This window comes from Typha latifolia, chromosome 5 (genome assembly GCF_019914945.1).
Source record: "Typha latifolia isolate L0001 chromosome 5, TyphaL0001v2, whole genome shotgun sequence".
NCBI classification, from domain to species: Eukaryota; Viridiplantae; Streptophyta; class Magnoliopsida; order Poales; family Typhaceae; genus Typha; species Typha latifolia.
This window is the reverse complement of record NC_133090.1, coordinates 4,015,522-4,033,592: the sequence shown is the minus strand read 5'-3', so window position 1 is coordinate 4,033,592 and position 18,071 is coordinate 4,015,522. Positions and strand designations below refer to the sequence as shown.

The 18,071-nt window shown below is 35.7% G+C and overlaps 1 protein-coding gene across 3 annotated transcripts; it reads left to right on the top strand.

Annotated features, from left to right (window-relative positions):
• The first annotated feature begins 4,456 nt into the window (after nucleotides 1–4,456).
• On the top strand, nucleotides 4,457–17,198 carry LOC140789423 (protein DECREASED SIZE EXCLUSION LIMIT 1). Of its 3 annotated transcripts, XM_073139121.1 has the most exons (13): nucleotides 4,457–4,726; nucleotides 4,808–4,870; nucleotides 4,935–5,003; nucleotides 5,075–5,131; nucleotides 5,236–5,435; nucleotides 6,237–6,286; nucleotides 6,483–6,576; nucleotides 7,965–8,031; nucleotides 9,243–9,325; nucleotides 9,459–9,550; nucleotides 12,696–12,802; nucleotides 14,498–14,561; nucleotides 16,805–17,198. In XM_073139121.1, the coding sequence occupies exons 1-13, from the start codon at nucleotides 4,506–4,508 to the stop codon at nucleotides 16,907–16,909; spliced, it is 1,272 nt and encodes a 423-aa protein (XP_072995222.1). In that variant the 5' UTR covers nucleotides 4,457–4,505; the 3' UTR covers nucleotides 16,910–17,198. The 3 variants fall into 3 exon arrangements, with proteins under 3 accessions (XP_072995222.1, XP_072995223.1, XP_072995224.1); XM_073139122.1 differs by lacking the exons at nucleotides 14,498–14,561; nucleotides 16,805–17,198 and adding an exon at nucleotides 13,003–13,927; XM_073139123.1 differs by lacking the exons at nucleotides 14,498–14,561; nucleotides 16,805–17,198 and adding an exon at nucleotides 12,906–13,267.
• Nucleotides 17,199–18,071: the final 873 nt, after the last annotated feature.

The following is an 18,071-nucleotide window of genomic DNA, read 5'->3' as shown; positions in this document are numbered from 1 at the left end:
TCCGTCTTACTCTCCTAATCAACTCTTCTTGAATTTCAAGATCCTTCCTACACAATAATGAATCTAATAATTTATAAATAAAATAAACATAAGATTAATAGACTTATAAACTAACCATCTTGTTGTATAAATTTAAGTTTGATTCTCTAGGTCCGAGATATTATTTGTCTTGATTAAAAATAATAATGGTCATTTAGAGCCGTTCACATTGTAAATGTGAAGATAATTGAAAAGACTAATAAATTCAAATACCTATTTTGATTTTGTATAGTTCTTAATTTTATTAATAATATGGTTGAGAAAATTATAATAATTACAATTTAGGTAGCTAACAGAATTTAAGAAAAATAACATACTCATAAAAAACTAGTCTAGGGTTAAAATGTTAAAGGTTGGGTTGGGCTCAAGGCCCAATAAATTAGGTGAGAGGGAGAGAGGGAGAGTGGGCTGCAGACCTACCTGCAGCCCACTGGACCAGAGATAGTGGACTGGGCTCAAGAGCCCAGTCCAACAGAATGAGGAGGTGGGCTGTGGGCTTACCGCAGCCCACTAGGTTCGAATGTGCTCTGGACTGGCTCAAGAGCCCAGTCCAGCAAGGTGAGATGGTGGACTGGGCTCCAGAGCCCAGTCTGACAAAATGAGGAGGTGGGCTGCGGGGCCTACCGCAGCCCACCAGAAACTAAAGGGGTGGACTGGGCTCCAGTCCACCGAGACCTTAGAGAAGAGGGTCTGAGGACCTGGGCTGCAACGCAGCCCACGCCACAGCCCAGAGAGAAAGAGCAGTGGGGGTTGGCCCAACCTCCACCTTCTCCTCGTCTCCTTATCAGAGAAGGAGAAACAGAGGAGAAAGGGATGATGCTGTCGGTGATCCTCGTCACCGGCAGCCCTCGGTTCTAGCAACTCCTCCCCAAGTCGACTAGGTCGACTTGGGTGCAGGAGCGATCAGAACCTCCGGTCAGTGCGACATGGCGGCCATGGAGCTTCCTGACTTAGTGCTAGGTGGGCTCGAAGCCCTCATCTCGGGTACCTATCTCTTCCAAGTGAAGAGGTGGATCAGTCAAGGTTGACGAGTGAGGCCACCACCGCCGGTGGTGGCTGCTTGTGCCAAAGAAACCCGGCGATGGGAGGCGACATGGCATTGCCTCCCTCGCGCCCCGTGGGTACCCAATTTGGATATCCACAATAAGGGGTTGAAGCGGGGAAACTTCCCGTACCGGTGGGTTGTCGACCCGAGGTCGCCGGTCGGCGAATTTCTCCGGTGAAGACAGACATAAATAAATTCCTAATTACACATGATTTTCTAGGCTATTTCCAAATTAAACTAAAGAGGGGATGGAGACTAACCCGAGGATCGAGGTGAGGGGTTTTGGTTGGCTGCCGGCGCTCCGGTGAGTCGCTGCCCGCGACGAAAACTTCGGCGGCTCGGGAAAGAAAAGAGAGAAGGGAAGAGCGAAGAAGAGGAAATTGCGAAAGAAGGAAACTCGAGGGGAAGGAGTAGAGATTAAATAGAGAAGAGGTGGAGAGGGCAACAGAGTGGAGTTAACTCCGTTTTTAGTCATATCCAACAATATTCAAATGGATTTTGTTATGTCCTTATTCAGAGTCTACTACAAGAGTCATTGGTCGGATCATTCAAGATTATAACTTCAAATAATGGACTAATCCACTGGGTATGAAATGTATGTATCTTTAACCATAAATGAAAATCTATGTCTACTGATACTTTTCAAATAGGAAACACACACACACACACAAAAAGATAGAGTAACACAGTAATAATTGACTTATAAGTTGTCAATAAGCTGTCGCTTATTCTAGCTACCAAGGAATACAATAACTTATAAGTTGTACGTGAATGAAGATTTTAGCATATTAGATTTATGTTAATAAAGATAAGATTTGGATAGGTAAAATATTTTATTCTCACATATAAACAAAAAAGTTTATAAGTTGTCAATATTTTATGCATCTAGATAACATGTCTTGATAACCAATGTATTTATATATATGTCCGTGACATTAATACAATAACATAATCTCTTAAGTAATTTTGTAGTGGTTTGAGACACTTTACTTCCCTAAAGAAGTTACTGAGAAAGTCTAAGGCTCGAACCTAAAACAATAGTATTTAGTTTTTCATTTTTAATGAGCCTCATTTTAGCTCACCTCACCTCAATGCTTTATGATTTAGTTGGAATTTCATAAATTACTGCTCTCTTAAAAAACAACCACAATGGGATCACCCAAGAAAAGAATTTGTAAAATTGAAAGTAAGATGAAATATCTCAAACCCATCATATGCCACTCGTGTGAGGGTGCCCCCACGTGAGACTCACGTGTAAGCTAAAAGAGCTAACAATATAAATATCATTAATGAATAAGACTGAAATAGTTGAAACAATAGTAAAGCTCACAAACCATAATAGATCCATCAATAGTACAAATGTGGCATAGAGTGCTCGAATATAAGATTACATATTAAAGTTAAGCTATAAAAAAATATATACCCCTTACAAAACTATAATATAAATAAATAAAAGGGACTTAATGCCCTATTAAATAAACTGCTACAAAAGCTATTGCCACGAACCTAGTCAATTGGCATCATATGACAACATGGATGATCTAATATTCAATAAATGACATTATCTCTAATATAGGCCCATCAGCCCTAGTCATCATTGCCTTGGTGCTAGTTGCTTGAGCTTTCGGCGCAACATCCTTGCACTATCTGTGTGAAAATTATGAGCTACAACTCAAGGACACAATCTCACCCTCATACCTTAAAAGGGTTTAATTTGACTCGTCAATTGATAATATATTTGCCTATTGCTTAGGGAATAGTATGCTTGCTTATTTGGAATCCACAAGCAGTGAGTTCAAGCGTAGGCCCTACTATATAATACTATAATATAATTTTCTCGCTCCTTATCTTAGTTGGCAAGATATCGGGTATTGTCAAGACGTAGAGGTTAGCCCTTTATGATCGTGCATATGTATTAGTGTCAACCGATTAGGTTAGCATGGTGTTGCCATGGTCCATAGAGGATAATAGCAAGGATCTTGGTGGGCTAGTTGGCATCAGAAAAAGCACCCACTGTTGGGCTCTTCTAAATCTCGACTAAGATAAGGAGGGATCCATGCAGAAGCCCACTCACTTCAGCAAACTCACTAACTATGAAGTTTATTGATCCGATCATCATTAGTCGACCAAGCCATTCTCCAATCCCGTCGATAATGAACGATCAAAGCACTCACCCTTTTTGACAAAACTCATGAGGGAGGAAAAGGGAGAGAGAGAGAAGTAGAGAGATAAGGGATAGGCCAGTGGGTGGCTACATGGCTTGAGGTCGGCCATCATTATGTTCACCATGTCGATACTATGCCGACTGTGTGTGCAGGGGAGGAGATCGATGTTTAGCATACATAGTTCACATATGCGCATGAGAGAGGAGAAGGAGGGTGAGCTTGTGCCCAATTGATTTTTTTAAATGTTACAAAAGAGATATCCAAAGGAGTACTTTGTGTTCCTTAAACCACTTTCCTATTAGTTTTGGTGCAATAATAATAATCTATCAACTATGATCTATGTCCCATCATAAACATGCATATAATGCAAGTCAACAGATCACTAAATAAACTTTAGAAAAGAAAGCTTGAGCCTTCCACTATATTACAAAAAATTCACCTAGAGATCAATTATAGGGTACTCGAAATATTCTTTATGTCCAAAGAATAGAGTAATATTGTGATCTTTTGTACACTATCATTTATAGTATGGTTGATAATAAGATGTTCTAAGTGAGTGTAATTATCATAGTGATGTGGTCGTTATTAGTAAGGGTAAGACGGTAAGACCTTAACATATAGGAAGAAAGTAAATGTGTTTTTTTATTATTTAAGAATCCGATTAGATAAAGACTGAATAAAGAATTAACTATCCTTGATACAAAAAAATATAGATCTCAAAGCACATCAAATGGACATATCAGATAGGATAATTGGACCAGCTTTTCCCATTAACTAAGCTAGAGATGGGTCGGTCCACTATCGCCCCAAACCAATACTCCAAGCCTCACAATCAAAGCTCGCACCCCCAAACCTTCCTCCGACCCAAACACCATAAATCCAATGCTACAAGTCATCACGCCGTTGAGCCGGGTCATCTAAGAGAACACACCACCAAGCTGTAGAGTCGAACTGCTGAGAGCTAAGCCACCTTCATTAAATTCATTTTTTCCACATAGTGTCCGCTAGGAGATGATGCAGCGATCGGTGGTACCTTCCATCTATGCTCCAATTGGAGGGATGTTATAAAGTTATAATCTTGGCATCTAGAATAATCTAATCATGACTCAAAAGGATGTTATAAAGTTTCAAAACAAGACAACCCTCTTATGCTGATAACAACTATTTCACAAGTAAATTAAAGAACATTGGGCCAGCTAGGCCATGAATCTGATACAGGACCGGCCTTTTATAGACCTCTTCAGTTCCATTTCTAAATGGGGCCAGTTCTTTGCATCTCCGTCTCGAGTTTCTTCTTCCCGGTACCTTGTCTCCCACCTCCAACAAAAACCCTACGCGAGGTTTGGCCTCAAAACCTCATATTAATGGCGAGCTCGAAGCCACTGCCTCCACCCGACCCGATCGCCGTCCTAAGAGGCCATCGGGCTTCTGTCATGGACGCCTGCTTCCACCATTCCCGTCCTCTTCTCTTCTCTGGGTACCCTCTCCTCTCATCTCTCTCTCTCTCTCTCTTCTCTGTCCTTGGAAAGCTTAACTTCTTTTCTTTTGTTTTTCCTAGTGCTTCGGATGGGGAGCTTCGAGTATGGGACACCGTGCAGCACCGCACGCTCTCCTCCAACTGGTAGACTCTTCTTTCTTTGCGCTTCTTGTAGGCATTGATATTTACATATGCGATGGATTTCTAGGGCTCATGGTGGCGCGGCTGGTGTTTACTCCGTCGCTACCAGTTCGGCAATTGGTGATAAAGTTGTGAGGTGAGCTCGTTTTCTCGTTTAGATTTTGATGGAAGTTTGACTGGTTATAATGAGGTTTCTGGTTGGGGCAGTCAAGGTAGAGATGGGGCATGTAAATGTTGGGAAATTGAAGAAACTGGGCTGTCGAGGTACTCTTTTATGAGGTTTTGTTATTGTTACTTTTTGTGATTTGTCTTGTTTGATTGGCTCAGAAACTATGGGAATGATACTAGTGGTTGGATTTTCTTGTTAGGAAGCCTTTGGTTACATTTAGGACGAATTCATATCATTTTTGCAAGATTTCATTGGTGAAGACTCCCTCTTGTATAGCGGAATCCAGCAAAGCAGTACAGGCTGATGAATTTGAAGAGCAGAAGAAGAATGCTATTTCAGAGGAGCGCATAAGATTAGCTGGTGTGAATTGTTTGGAAGAATCTCCAACAACTACAGAAGGTAGTGTGCTCCTATTCCATTTTTCTTTTGCTTAATTCAAGGTGAAAGGAGATGAAATACGTAGGGGAGACCAGCATCCAGAATAAAGAAAAAGAAAAAAGATGCAAACAAACGATTTGAAAATTCTAAACCTTGTGTCAAGATATTAGCTTTAAGACACAAATGCTTATCCATATACCCTGGAGGTCTTTCTTATCCTTAATAACCTATTCCTTGGAAAAAGCACTAGGTTGTTTGGATGCCTCTTTCTATCCTTTGGAGGGAAGTTAATATTTCAAATGTGAATGTATGTCCTTGTTAGATCTTTCACCACATCTGTAAATAGCAAACTGATTTATACCTCTATGTTTGTTTTGTAGTTATCGGATAATCAAATTCTCTGGTTATTACCAGAAGTTAGATACTAACTGCATGGTTTTCTGTTCACTTTTTGCTATTATTAAGAATGATATTTCCAATTTTATGGCCTCATCATTCTTTTTCTATAGCAAGTAAATAAAATTGCACTTTTGTGTTCATTTTTCCTTCAAGAACATCCTAGTTCCTAGGAACATCCACCTGTAAATATACATTTTGAGTGGAATTTAACCTCATTATCCTTTTCCATGAAGACATCTTAACTAATCCCACCGTGCAAATTAATGGCTAAAAATGTTCATATTTTTTCAAAGTTTTACAAAATAAATTTTTTTCTTCTTTCAAAAAGATGCGGTGTATTTGATACTTCCTCATGGAACCATTCCTTAGCTGTTGGTTTTTCCTTGGTTCTGAAGCTGTTTTTGATTTCCTTGGATTTTTCAGCTACTTATGGACCAAAGCTAATGGCCCTAGCTGGTGAAGACTCTTCTCAGGTTAGTGGACATGCCGCGTAGTTTTCTTAGTAAATTAGGCACTGAATCTAGTGAAGTGTCTACTAATCACTGTCAGATGTCACTTGCATGGATGCACAAGGCCAAGAGCGATGGAGAGCATTTTTATGATTTTCGTTGATTATGATTATCTTTTTTGTTAGCTGATCTTATATAATATGAATATTAATATGTATAGGTCGAAATTTGGGATCTCACTACTGCAAAAAAGTTAATGTGCCTGCCCCAGGCTTGCAGTGTTAATACTGCAGATGACCTTGCTAAGAAAAGAGGTTTGTCTATGCATAGTCTGTCCAAGAATTCTTAATCTTAAACTATCACTTCATTCATTCTCATATTAATTTGAATGTAGGAGTGCAGAGTAATTTTTTCTTGATTTCCTTGTTAGCTCCATTCATGTTAGCTTTTACTTAGTTGATTATTAGTTTATTTTCTTTGTTTCTCTAAGCTACTTTATCAGGGTTTTTGTCTGGTTATTAAGTTCAATGACAGAAATTACAGAATACAGCAATGTTATGCCAATCTCTTTCCATAGTAATGCTAGAAATGAGAATATATCCTGAAGTCCTGAAATTGGTTCATGCACCCTAAGTTACTGTTATCAAAGAAAGTAAAAGATGCTACATATCTCTTCTAGCTAGTCTGTAATGAACAGTTTGGGTGCAAGAAGAGAAGAAGTTTAGTATTTTAATATTTGAATGACATCAATGTTATGAATTATTTTATGTGGTTATTTGTTGCCAGCTGTCACATACCACATGGGAGAGTAGCAAAAGAGAGAAAAAATAATATTTACATAATGGATAGTATTTTCCTTCAGTATGGTTGTGTAGCATCTAATATGATTTGCTAGGGTTCACAAAGAAATGGTTTGCTAGGGCCAAATGAACCAAATTTTCATTTTCTATATTTTCAGAAGTTTTGAGGGCTCTCAGAGTTTTGGTTAACTTCAGCTGTTTTGGTGAAAAGTCTTAAGGAAAAAGGGTAGAAGGTTGAAATATAAGTGTAGAACAATGATAGGAAATAAAATCGAAGCATATGAAAGATAAAGAATGAAGGATGAAGCTCTAGGCAAGTTTAATTTTAGAAGGCATATGATAACTACTGATTTCAAATCTGAAAATAGAAAAATAGAATTGCTATATAGAATGCTGGTACAAACAAAAGAGGAACATTTAATTTATTGAGATGATTTGACATGTATAATTCCTATAAATGTAGGAATCAATCTTACATGAAGAAGGTATTGATGTTGGGTGTGCATGTGCAAAAATTGGATCCTTCTATTGTCTTAAAATTTACCAACAATGTTATACCAAGTACCAACTTACCAAGGTGTAATATCTATAATGTCATGTCATGTCATGTCATGTCAATACAAGTAATTCGAGGGAAATTCAAGGTCTATTGGCTAAGTAGAGGCAAAGAGAATTCTTTCCTGGACACTTGGTTGACAGATTGCATAACTATTGTAGTTTGGACTTTGGACCTGGATACTTAATTACGAGTTAATTATCCTACTCATACTGGGAGTATATAAGTTTCTCAGTTTGTTCTTCATCATAGCTGTTTTATCTACTTGGTAAACATTTTGAATCAGTTTATTCAATAAATAAGGATTTTCACCAGCTGATATATTTGGTTTCATTGACACCTGTAGGAATTTGTATGGCTGTTCAAGCTTTCTTACCATCTGAATCACAAGGCTCCTTAAATGTGTTGTCTGGGTGCGTTTTTTAGGATTCATTTTGTGTATCTTGTAGAAATATTTCTAATTTAACTTATAATATTTAGTCTGAGACGTAGAGTTAAAATGGTCTCTGCTTCCTTTAGTAAATCACCAAGTTGATTACATGGCCCAAAGTGCTGCGAAATCTATACTTTCATGTACAGAAAATTGAATTGATTTGTGCTTTGTAAAAGATCACAAGGCAATGCAAAACACTCTAAATTTGTTAACTACATTATATCTCTTGTTCTGTTATTCCCATCAACTCTCCTCTTTTAACCTATAATCCCCATCTATTTTCTACTTCTTGTTCTTCTCTCCACTTTTGATATGAAGCAGGGGATAGTCTTTATTGTTCTTATTTAGCTATTATGTCAATCTTAATGCTTTGGATGTTTGCCTTCTCTATGGTTATTTAACAATCCGTCTCTTCCTTGTTATAAGGTCATTGCTCAAATGTGGAACAACATACCCCTTCCGAGTGTTTACACTCCATTATTGAGTTGTATTACCCTTATGAAGAATTTCTATCTATGAAGCATGAATACTTCACTTATCCTTCTGTACTTGTACTCGACACATTTTGGACCTTGATACGACATTGTTACAGCCTGAGATATGTCGGATACGGCTAGAGAAATATTTGAATTAAAAAAAAACTAATTTTAATTTTTTGATACAACTTTGATACAGCGGGATACGGCTCTAATACATTTCTTGATCATCCAATCCTTTGTTAACAGATGGTATAAAACATATACTTTATATGTATGTACGATTATCCAATCTTTTATGATACTTTAATGCTTTTTTTATTTGATAATGAATTAAACATATAACTTAAAAACCATTTAAGGATCCAAATTAATTGTACATTAATAGTTGAATTATGTTTCAATATTTTAATAACATTTTGAGTTTCATATCAATTTCTGTTACAATAATATTCTAAAGTTTTAGATATATGGATACTTAGTATGTAGCTTTCTTTCTTTTTATCTTATCATTTTTGAAATATAATTATTTTTTATCATATGTTATATTGGTTGACAACAGATTGAAATTACATTATTTATTTATTTATTGCCGTATTCATGCTATATCCATATCCGTATCTCTGTATCCCTATATTCCATATCCGTATCTTTGTATCCCTATCAGATTTCTATTAAGAAAGTAAACTGATTAGGTTGATTTTCTTTTGATTAGTTATGAAGACGGAAGCATGCTTTGGTGGGATATACGGAAGCCTGGACTTCCTCTATCTTCTGTAAAATTTCATTCAGAAGCAGGTTTAACACTGTACCCTGTGCTACAATAGTGTTCCTTTGTTTAAGTGAACAGTTATTCATAGAATAATTACCCATCCTCCTCTATGTTTCATACCTTGTTGGTGCATGGCCCTTATAGGATTTCTTGCTGCAGTTTTGTCTGTTGCAGTTGATGGCTTATGCAATGGTGGCATCTCTGGAGCTGCCGATAATAAAATAGTGATGTTTACTCTTGATCATCAAAAGGTATATGCATGTAGCCTGAGATTTGGAGATTTACTACATTGAACTATCTGCTGTGGTGAGCTTCAGATTGTTGTTTAATCAATGGGAAATTTTATTGATATATATACACACACTATCTTAGGTGTTTTAACAATTAATGTTTAACAACCCATAAGGATACATGTTGGGGAACTATCTATATTCCTAAGGTACATATATAACCTTTAACGTTATCATGTTTTAAGACACCATTTGGTTGAAGTGTAACAAGATTCAAAACAATGACCTTTAATATTTCTGGCATTGTTGCTTTATTGCTTGAGTCTCTTAATTGCTTTGTATGGTTAGTTACATGAAGTCATTACATACTGTTATAGTAGGCCTTTAGTTGTAACTACTAATCATGGAGTTATGTGATTAATTTAGATTTTTCTTTAATCACTTGAAATGGCATTAGAAAGTCAATGTTTTGAAAGACAGCTGCAGTTTGCGAGTTGTCACCCCACCACATAGCACCTAGGTAGTATGCAAGTGCCAAGGTGGTCTAATAATTTTAATATATGAAAAATTAAAATAATTATATATGATAGCTAATGTATACTATATAAAAAAAATTAACAATAATTTCTCTAGCAAAATAGCAACTAATTTACAAACAGTAATCACAATTACAAACAATAATCACCAGAATAGCAAACATACATACTAGCAAACATTAATCCATAAATACTAATCACATACTTGCAAAATTAAAATAATTCACAAATAGTAATCTTTCTCAGTCTCTTGGCAATGCAAAAAAAGAAGAAAAAAACACCTATTCTGTTGATCAAAATTTTTTTTTGCAAAAGATAAAAATAACACCAAAATTGTCAAAGAGGGCCACCAAAAACGCCACCATGTCTTGGCGGTCGTCTTTCAATACACTGTTAGAAGTAGACTGCGCTTGACTCCTCACTAAAGACAATTTAAGAAAATCTTTCCTAGATAATTTAATTATGGTCATTTGGCCCTATTTGGTTTGAGTTTAAGTTTTGAACATGACTAGCTGACCCTATTTCTTAGCCATAGGTTACGTAGCATGAATTAAACTAAGAAAATGTGGTGTTTGATTGTGAACTCAGCTAAGAGTTTAATTATTACCATGGTTTTAAGTTTTAGCCGATCCCAAGTGGGATCTGTCGAAACATATCGGGATCGGCCATCGATGTCTGGTTTTAGCCCTGGCATCGGCCGATACCTGATTCGTTTCAAGTCGGGATCGGCCATCGGAAATTGGAAGAGAGAAATTGAGAGAATGGAGTTGGCGAGGGAGAAAGAGAGAGAGAGGGGAGTCGATAAGAAGAGGGACTAGTAGTGGGAGAAAAAATTAATAAGAGAGAGTGTGGGAGAGAGTTTGATAAGAGAGTTAGTGAGGGAGAGTAAGAAATTTTTTTATTTGTATGAGAGGGAGAGTGGCAGTGGTAGAAAGAGAGATAAAAATTAAAAAAATAAGATTTATTTTTTGATTTATAGATTTATATATGAATAGTTTATATTTATATATTATTATTATTTTTTTTACTTTTAGAAGTTTGCTGTAATTTTTATTTTTAAAATAATAACCGATACGGACAGCCGATACTGCCAATACGGTAGATACATATCATTTTTTTGGACAGCCGATCTCGATTTCAATACTTGGAACCTTGATTATTACCTTTGATATGATATAATTATAAAAAAAGTAAAAATTGTATTGATTTTAGAGAGAAATAGTTGATATGTAATGTTAATAGACCAAAATACCCTTTGACTTTGAAATATGTTAGTACAAAGATATTTTTATTACATTTTGTTTTTGAATGATATCTTCTTTTCCTTTTCTATTTTTGAGAAAAAATGATTGTTGGATTACAAGCCTTGAGTTCGCATCCTTACGGCCTTAAGGCTTGTAAGCTCGCAACCATTAAAAAGTCATTATTTTGTACATTTTCTGTATTTTTTCTAAGTTTTAAAGGTTTGCTGGCTTATCTTTTTGCGCACTTGCATACCTTGTATGGCTGCAAGCCCTCATTCAATAGTTACTATTTCTTTTTTTCAATGTTCCCTCTCCTTGCTGGCTTGTGTGCCTTGCACAGCTGTAAGCCTACGTGCAGTAATTACTATTTTGTTTATTGTTTCCCACTCTTTGCGAGCTTGTGGGCTTGTGTGCCTTGTGTGGCTGCAAGCCCACATACAGTAGTTATCCTTTTCTGTTTTTTAACTTTTTTACTGTATCTTTTTTTCCTCCTTGTGGGCCCACAAGGCGGCAATTTTTATTTATTTTTTAAGCCTGCGTGCATGTTATTGCTCCTTTTATCCGCTCCTTGCGGGCTTGCGTGCCTTGCATGGCTCCAAGCCCGCATGCAGTTACATTTTTTATTTTATTTTATTTTAGTCTTGCGAGCTTATAAGCCCGCATACAAAAATTTTTTACTTTTAAAAAGATATCAATGTTACAAACTTTATATTAAAAAGTAAAAGTAAGTTATTGCGGGCTTAGAAACACGCAAGCCCATAACTATTTTATAAGCTATTGCAGATTTAGTAAGTTTTTATTTTTTTTATTTTTTTGGAAATTGTGTTTATTTGAAAGGAAAATAAGGATATACGAAAGAGAATATGAAATGGGGGTATCATTATTACTTTGATGTAATATGTAAAAGTGAAAACTGTTATGTTTTAAGAAAATTTAAAGATGTCATGTAAATAGTACTAAAATATTATTGTTAAATTTGTAAAATATAAATACAAGTCATTTCAGTGGTAAATTTGTAATTTGAGAAGAATTTAAACTTGGACTCAGTTGTATTTTCTCTCTCCCCTCTCATCTCTTGAACTTGGTCAGAAAAAAAAAATAATATTTGGTTACTAAACAAAATGGGGGCTTAAAGTTAGGGACGTTAGTAGGTGGAACAAAAAGTTGGTTCCAATTTTTTTTTACTCTTAAAGATACTTGTTATTCGAAGAGACATCTGTACTGAGAAATGCATGTCCTTTGTAAACAATTTACTCTCTTCTGTTGGTTTTTTTATCTGCTGTTGCAAACCTGGCTTTCTTTTCTTGTACTTAATGTTCATACAAGTTTCATTCTTGATAAGAGAGTATGATGCAGTTAAAGAATTGTTGCTCTTTTTCATTATAGGGTACCTGTAATATTAGAAAAGAAATAAATCTGGAGAGACCTGGCATATCAGGCACTGCAATTAGAGCAGACAGCAAAATTGCGGCAACTGCTGGCTGGGATCACAGGTTATCTCTTATCTTAGTTCTGTCTTGTTCCACTAGTATAGAAATCTAGTAGCTTTATCAGTGAGAACATCAAAACAAAATTGATCAGTTTTTTTGTTCTTAGACTGGTGAATTCTTCAAAGTGTGGGATTAGTTGGATAGTGCAGAATGGAAAAAAAGAAGATAAGATTTTGGACTGATATTTGTTTGGGTGATTGTAGTCTGGCTGTTATGGTTGTGACTAGTGGAATTCAGATTGGAAGGGGGCAGGACGGAGTGGAGATTTGCAGGGAGTGGGATCTTCACTGTGAAATCACCACTATATATTTCTGAATAATGGAGTTGTGATCTCGAGAACCTTACCAAAGCTGTGGAAGTTATAAATTCATTTGAAGGTGAGGGCATTCCTATGGTTGGTGTGCCATAACAGAATTCTGACTAAAGATAATTTATTGAGAAAAAAATAGACTGGGAATGCTGGATGTTTGTTTTGTCATAGTAATGAATCTATTGATCATCTTTTTCTGAGATGCCGGTATGTGAAAATATGTTGAAGGAGATAAAAAAGCTGATGGGTTTGAAGAAATATAAAAAAGCATGTTAAAGAGGGTGAAAAGGCATTCAATGTAAAGAAAAAACGAACTGATTGTTAATATGGATTGCAGCTCTAATTTGGTGTAATTGGCTGGAACAGAATAGTAGAATCCTTACTGATTGTGCTAAAGACCGGCAGATTGTGCAGCATCAAGTAACCGCCTTATTCTTATGCTGGGAAGAAATCCATGGGGAGGTTAAAAAAGGCTAAGTGACTAACTTAGGGAGTGGTGATGCTGGATGATTGCTAATTGATGGGCAAGCTGCTGGTTGTTTGTGCAGGATAATGGACTGCGTTTTCTGGTTTTAAGAAATTTGATCACTTGTTGGTGGATGTAATATTTTGTGTTCTGGTGTTTTGATAACTTTGGATATGGTGGTGATTGTTGAATGTGCTATGCTTAGTCATTAGGTGGATGTTTAATTGGGTTCAGGTGTTTTTCAGTTGTTGCTGTGTACATCCTGTGAAGGATTGTATTGCTGCTGTAAGTGATACTAGTATCCTGGTTAAAAACTTATATAAGTCCAATTCACATTGGGGTATTCTTTCCAGCAATCTTTCTAGAGATTCTGATATGGTGCAAAATAAGTAGAGAAGGAAGAAACAAAAAAAGAAATGTAACTACTGACAAAGGACAGAGATGAAGCAAAAATATGTGCTACTGCTACACTAGTACACTATGATGTTATTGTTGACATATTAGAGATATACCCCCCAGGGCCCTTTTTTACTAAGTGCATTTCTTTTAGGATTGCCCATGGTATTAGCTGTTATGCCATGGGCAATTACCCTTATATAGTTATATGTTATACACTTGTGCTGTTGTGTGAGATAACTGTAGTAATATCCCATCAGGTACTGGACATTTATGCCAATATGCTTTAATGCATTAAGACAATTAATATCTTAGATGTTTCCTAAACATTTTTCGCCTTGGATGTTTTCTGCTATTCATTTCATTCTGTTATCACTTGAGGTAGTAGAAAATCTGCTACAGTTGATGTGCTCCTTATCGACCTATTTCTATTTTCGTTGTTGTACATTGACTTTTGAGTATTATTGCACATCATCTTTTAGTGCAACCTTTCTCGTACTCTTGTCAATTGTTCCTCATTGTGCAGAGTGCGAATATATAACTATCGAAAAGGAAATGCTCTCGCAATCCTAAAGTATCACAATGCTTTGGTATGCTTCTATATTTATGTAATTCTATTCCAAGTTTCCAACCTTATAGATCACTTGTTAGGAATTTTGTGATACTTTAGTATGCTTCTACATTTATGTGATTCTACTCCAAGCTTATAGATCGCTTGTTAGGAATTTTTAACTTGTTTATACATATATACTTTTGTGTGATGCAGTTATGTCATGTATTTTACTGATCAAATGACTTACTCCAGAGATCTCTTTCTCATATTATCTCTGAAATGAAATTCTAATATTAATTGCTATCCTGAATTCTTGGCTTGTGCTGTAGCCATCCTTTATGGTTAATTTATTTCATGTTAATAGTTAATACACCAGCTTCATTTACCTTACCTAGTAAGAGATAAGGTTTGAAAGGAAAATCATCTTATGTGGCAGCCGAGAAATCATTTAGGAGAAAAGAAATGAACTAAACTAGTGCACAAGACCAAAGTACATTTGTTCTATTTCTAGAAATTTTACTTCTGGATTCTTTTAAATAGTCTGCTCTTTATGTTTTGGATCTCAATTTTGGCTTTTTATTTTGAGTTTTTATTTGATAAAAACAGATAAAGACCATGAGTTGCATGCCATTTGATAGTTTGAGTTACTTTTCTATTCCATATATCTGGATCTGATTTGTTTATATATCTCATAATGGGCAAGGTTGCTAGAGTCAAGCCTGAATGCTTAATGCAAGCCCTGCTTGCCAGAATTCATGACTGAAATGTCTTCTCGATTGAAGCCCAAAAGAAAGTTTGTCAGCTTTCATTGAGTTGCCCTGCTCATACTAGTACATTTAAAACAGAGATATGGAGAGAGGGGAAGATAGAGAACATCAGATGCCCAGGAAGAATTGGGGAAAGGGTGATCACATAGGAAGATGAAAATTTTGTTCCGAATCAGATCTGGACCGATCCGTTTGTAGGAAAATTATGATATTTTTATAGGGAGTATCCTCATGAGTTAGAGTTCTTTTTTGGCTCTAGTTTTCACGTGATTCTAAGTCGAAATAAAAAGATAAAAATAAAGGAAGGTTGAAACTGGACATAATTATAAATATTCGACATTGCGGACAATCGTAAGGTAGAGTAACTCGTGGAGGAAGATGGTGGTGATAATGGAAGATTAGTTTACTTTTACTCTCAGTTTACTCTTTTGGCTCTTATGACTATTATAAATCTTATGGCTACTATTATGCTACTCTTACTCCTAAGATGGACCAAGGCTAAAATATAATTCCTAATTCTTCAATAGATGATTAAATAAAGGAATTCAATCTTTCTATATATAGAAGTCGGATACAATGAGTCATACTAGGACTAGTCTTAAAGGCTTACATGACTCGAATTAGAATTTACCTTAAATGTTTACATGGCTTAATTAGATTTATCTCAGAGATTTGCATGACTTAACTGAACTTGTCTTAAAAGTTTATATAACTTAATTGGACTTGTATTTGAGACTTATATGACTTAATTAGATTTACCTTAAGGGCTTATATGATATAACTAGATTTGTCTTAAGAGCTTACATAAGAGATAAGCATGAATTAATTAAAAGATAAATAGATTCGATTTTTTAAGTCTAATATCCTCATGATGTGATTATACTTGATCCGGTTAAATTTGACACATGAAAGGTAAAACAGAAGAGGCACTTGTTCAAATAACAAAAAATATATTTTCGAGCACTTGCCAATAAGAGGGAAGGGTGACCAGAGATGCAGGGGGATTGATGGGAGAGGTGGAGGGTAATTAACCTCTTTATTGCCAGAATGAGGCTTTTCTCCATTCTCTTCTCTTCCTAGACCTACCAATAAGTATACATCTTTTGTGTTTACATGTGTTTATGGATGTTCTTAGATGCACAATTTACATACATAGCTGTGGTGTTATAAATGGGGTTAACCTCCTTGATATAATCCAATTCCTCTATAGTAGTGAATTGGAGAACCACCCTAACCTCATTTTTAATTTGAAATTTATATTTTGCCTTTATCCTTTCAATTCTTCTAGCAGTACAAATTACAATGCTTGGTTATACGGGTGAAAGACATTTTGTCATGTATTGTGGCTTGTGGTTTCCTTAGCTTGTATTCCAATCCACACTCGAAGATTGATATGGAAGGCTTGAATAGCAATTTCATAATTGGCTATTAAATAATTAATATTTATAATCTTTAATTTAAAACTGCGGACTTTGGGCTGCAATCTAATCGGCGAGAATTATCTCTTATGTAGTGCAATGCGGTCACATTCTCAACTGACAACAAACTGATGGCTTCCTGCTCGGAGGATACAACAGTGGCCTTGTGGGAGTTGTACCCGCCCAGAAGCCTGGCATGAAATGAACCACGCATTGACGTGAAAACTAATGTTTATTACATCAAATGGATTAAGGTGGGCTTCGGATTTGGCATGCTGCTTAGCTTGGGATGATTACAGAAATATAAGAGGTCTATCAACTCATGTAATAGAAGCCAAACAATTTGATTATTATTGCTCACCTCTTTTTGGATTATAAATGCATATGTTATTTTATTCACTTCTTTGTTTAAACGTGTTCTGTGTTAAACATTGTAAATGACTTGTTGGATAGCTATATGTGAAGTTTCGGTTGTAAGTTTACTGTTCACATCGTTGTTACGTCTTTGACTCTTTTACGCTGATTTTTTTCCATTGGAATCTGAACTGCGAATGGCTTTGTAGATTATGCAGGTGAAACATTTTAAAGTATGACTGTAGCTTAATCTGTGAATCATCTATTATAAATCCATCCAAAGCAATTGGTAGCATTCTAGGTAGAGTTTTTGACCAAACTAGCCCTACCATTTTATGTGCCTAGTACATTTTAAAGACAGAATATTAACATCGCTGATAAGGACTGCGCTTTGTAATTATACGTTGCAGTTAGTGATTTTATTTCGAAGTGAATTAGACATCTGATATAAATAAAAGTTTGCAAATTTAAAACAGTCAAAATCTCTTATAAATCTGGTAAACATCTGCTTGATTTATTCTTGTGACGTGAACTGATTGACATATAAACTTTGCACGATTCACGATATCTGTATATTTGTCAGGCTTTTATATTAAATGCGGACGGGAATTTAGCCAGCCAGGGATTCTCAAAAGATAGGGTATAAGAAATAATATATGCAATATGCAGCGTTATTCATTCATTTTTTAATACTTCTCTTTTGGGCTGTAACAAAAATTTCGTTTGAAATTAAGGATGATTTAGAAAAGATTAAGAATGATGAAGGCCATTACAGTTGTAATGTAGTCAATACATCCTTAGTTTTATGGAAAATTTGCAACAAAAGTCCTTCCTTTTTGCATTATTTGCGCTTTACGGTCAGTTCTGTCAATCCAGTCTACAGATTTGTTGCACCGAGGAAGATTTTAGACCCATATTATGCTTGATTCTTATCCTTATCGGACCCAAGGTCTAAACTCTGATAACTTTAAAGCTATTCCTTAATTGGAGCACACGGAATAACTTTAT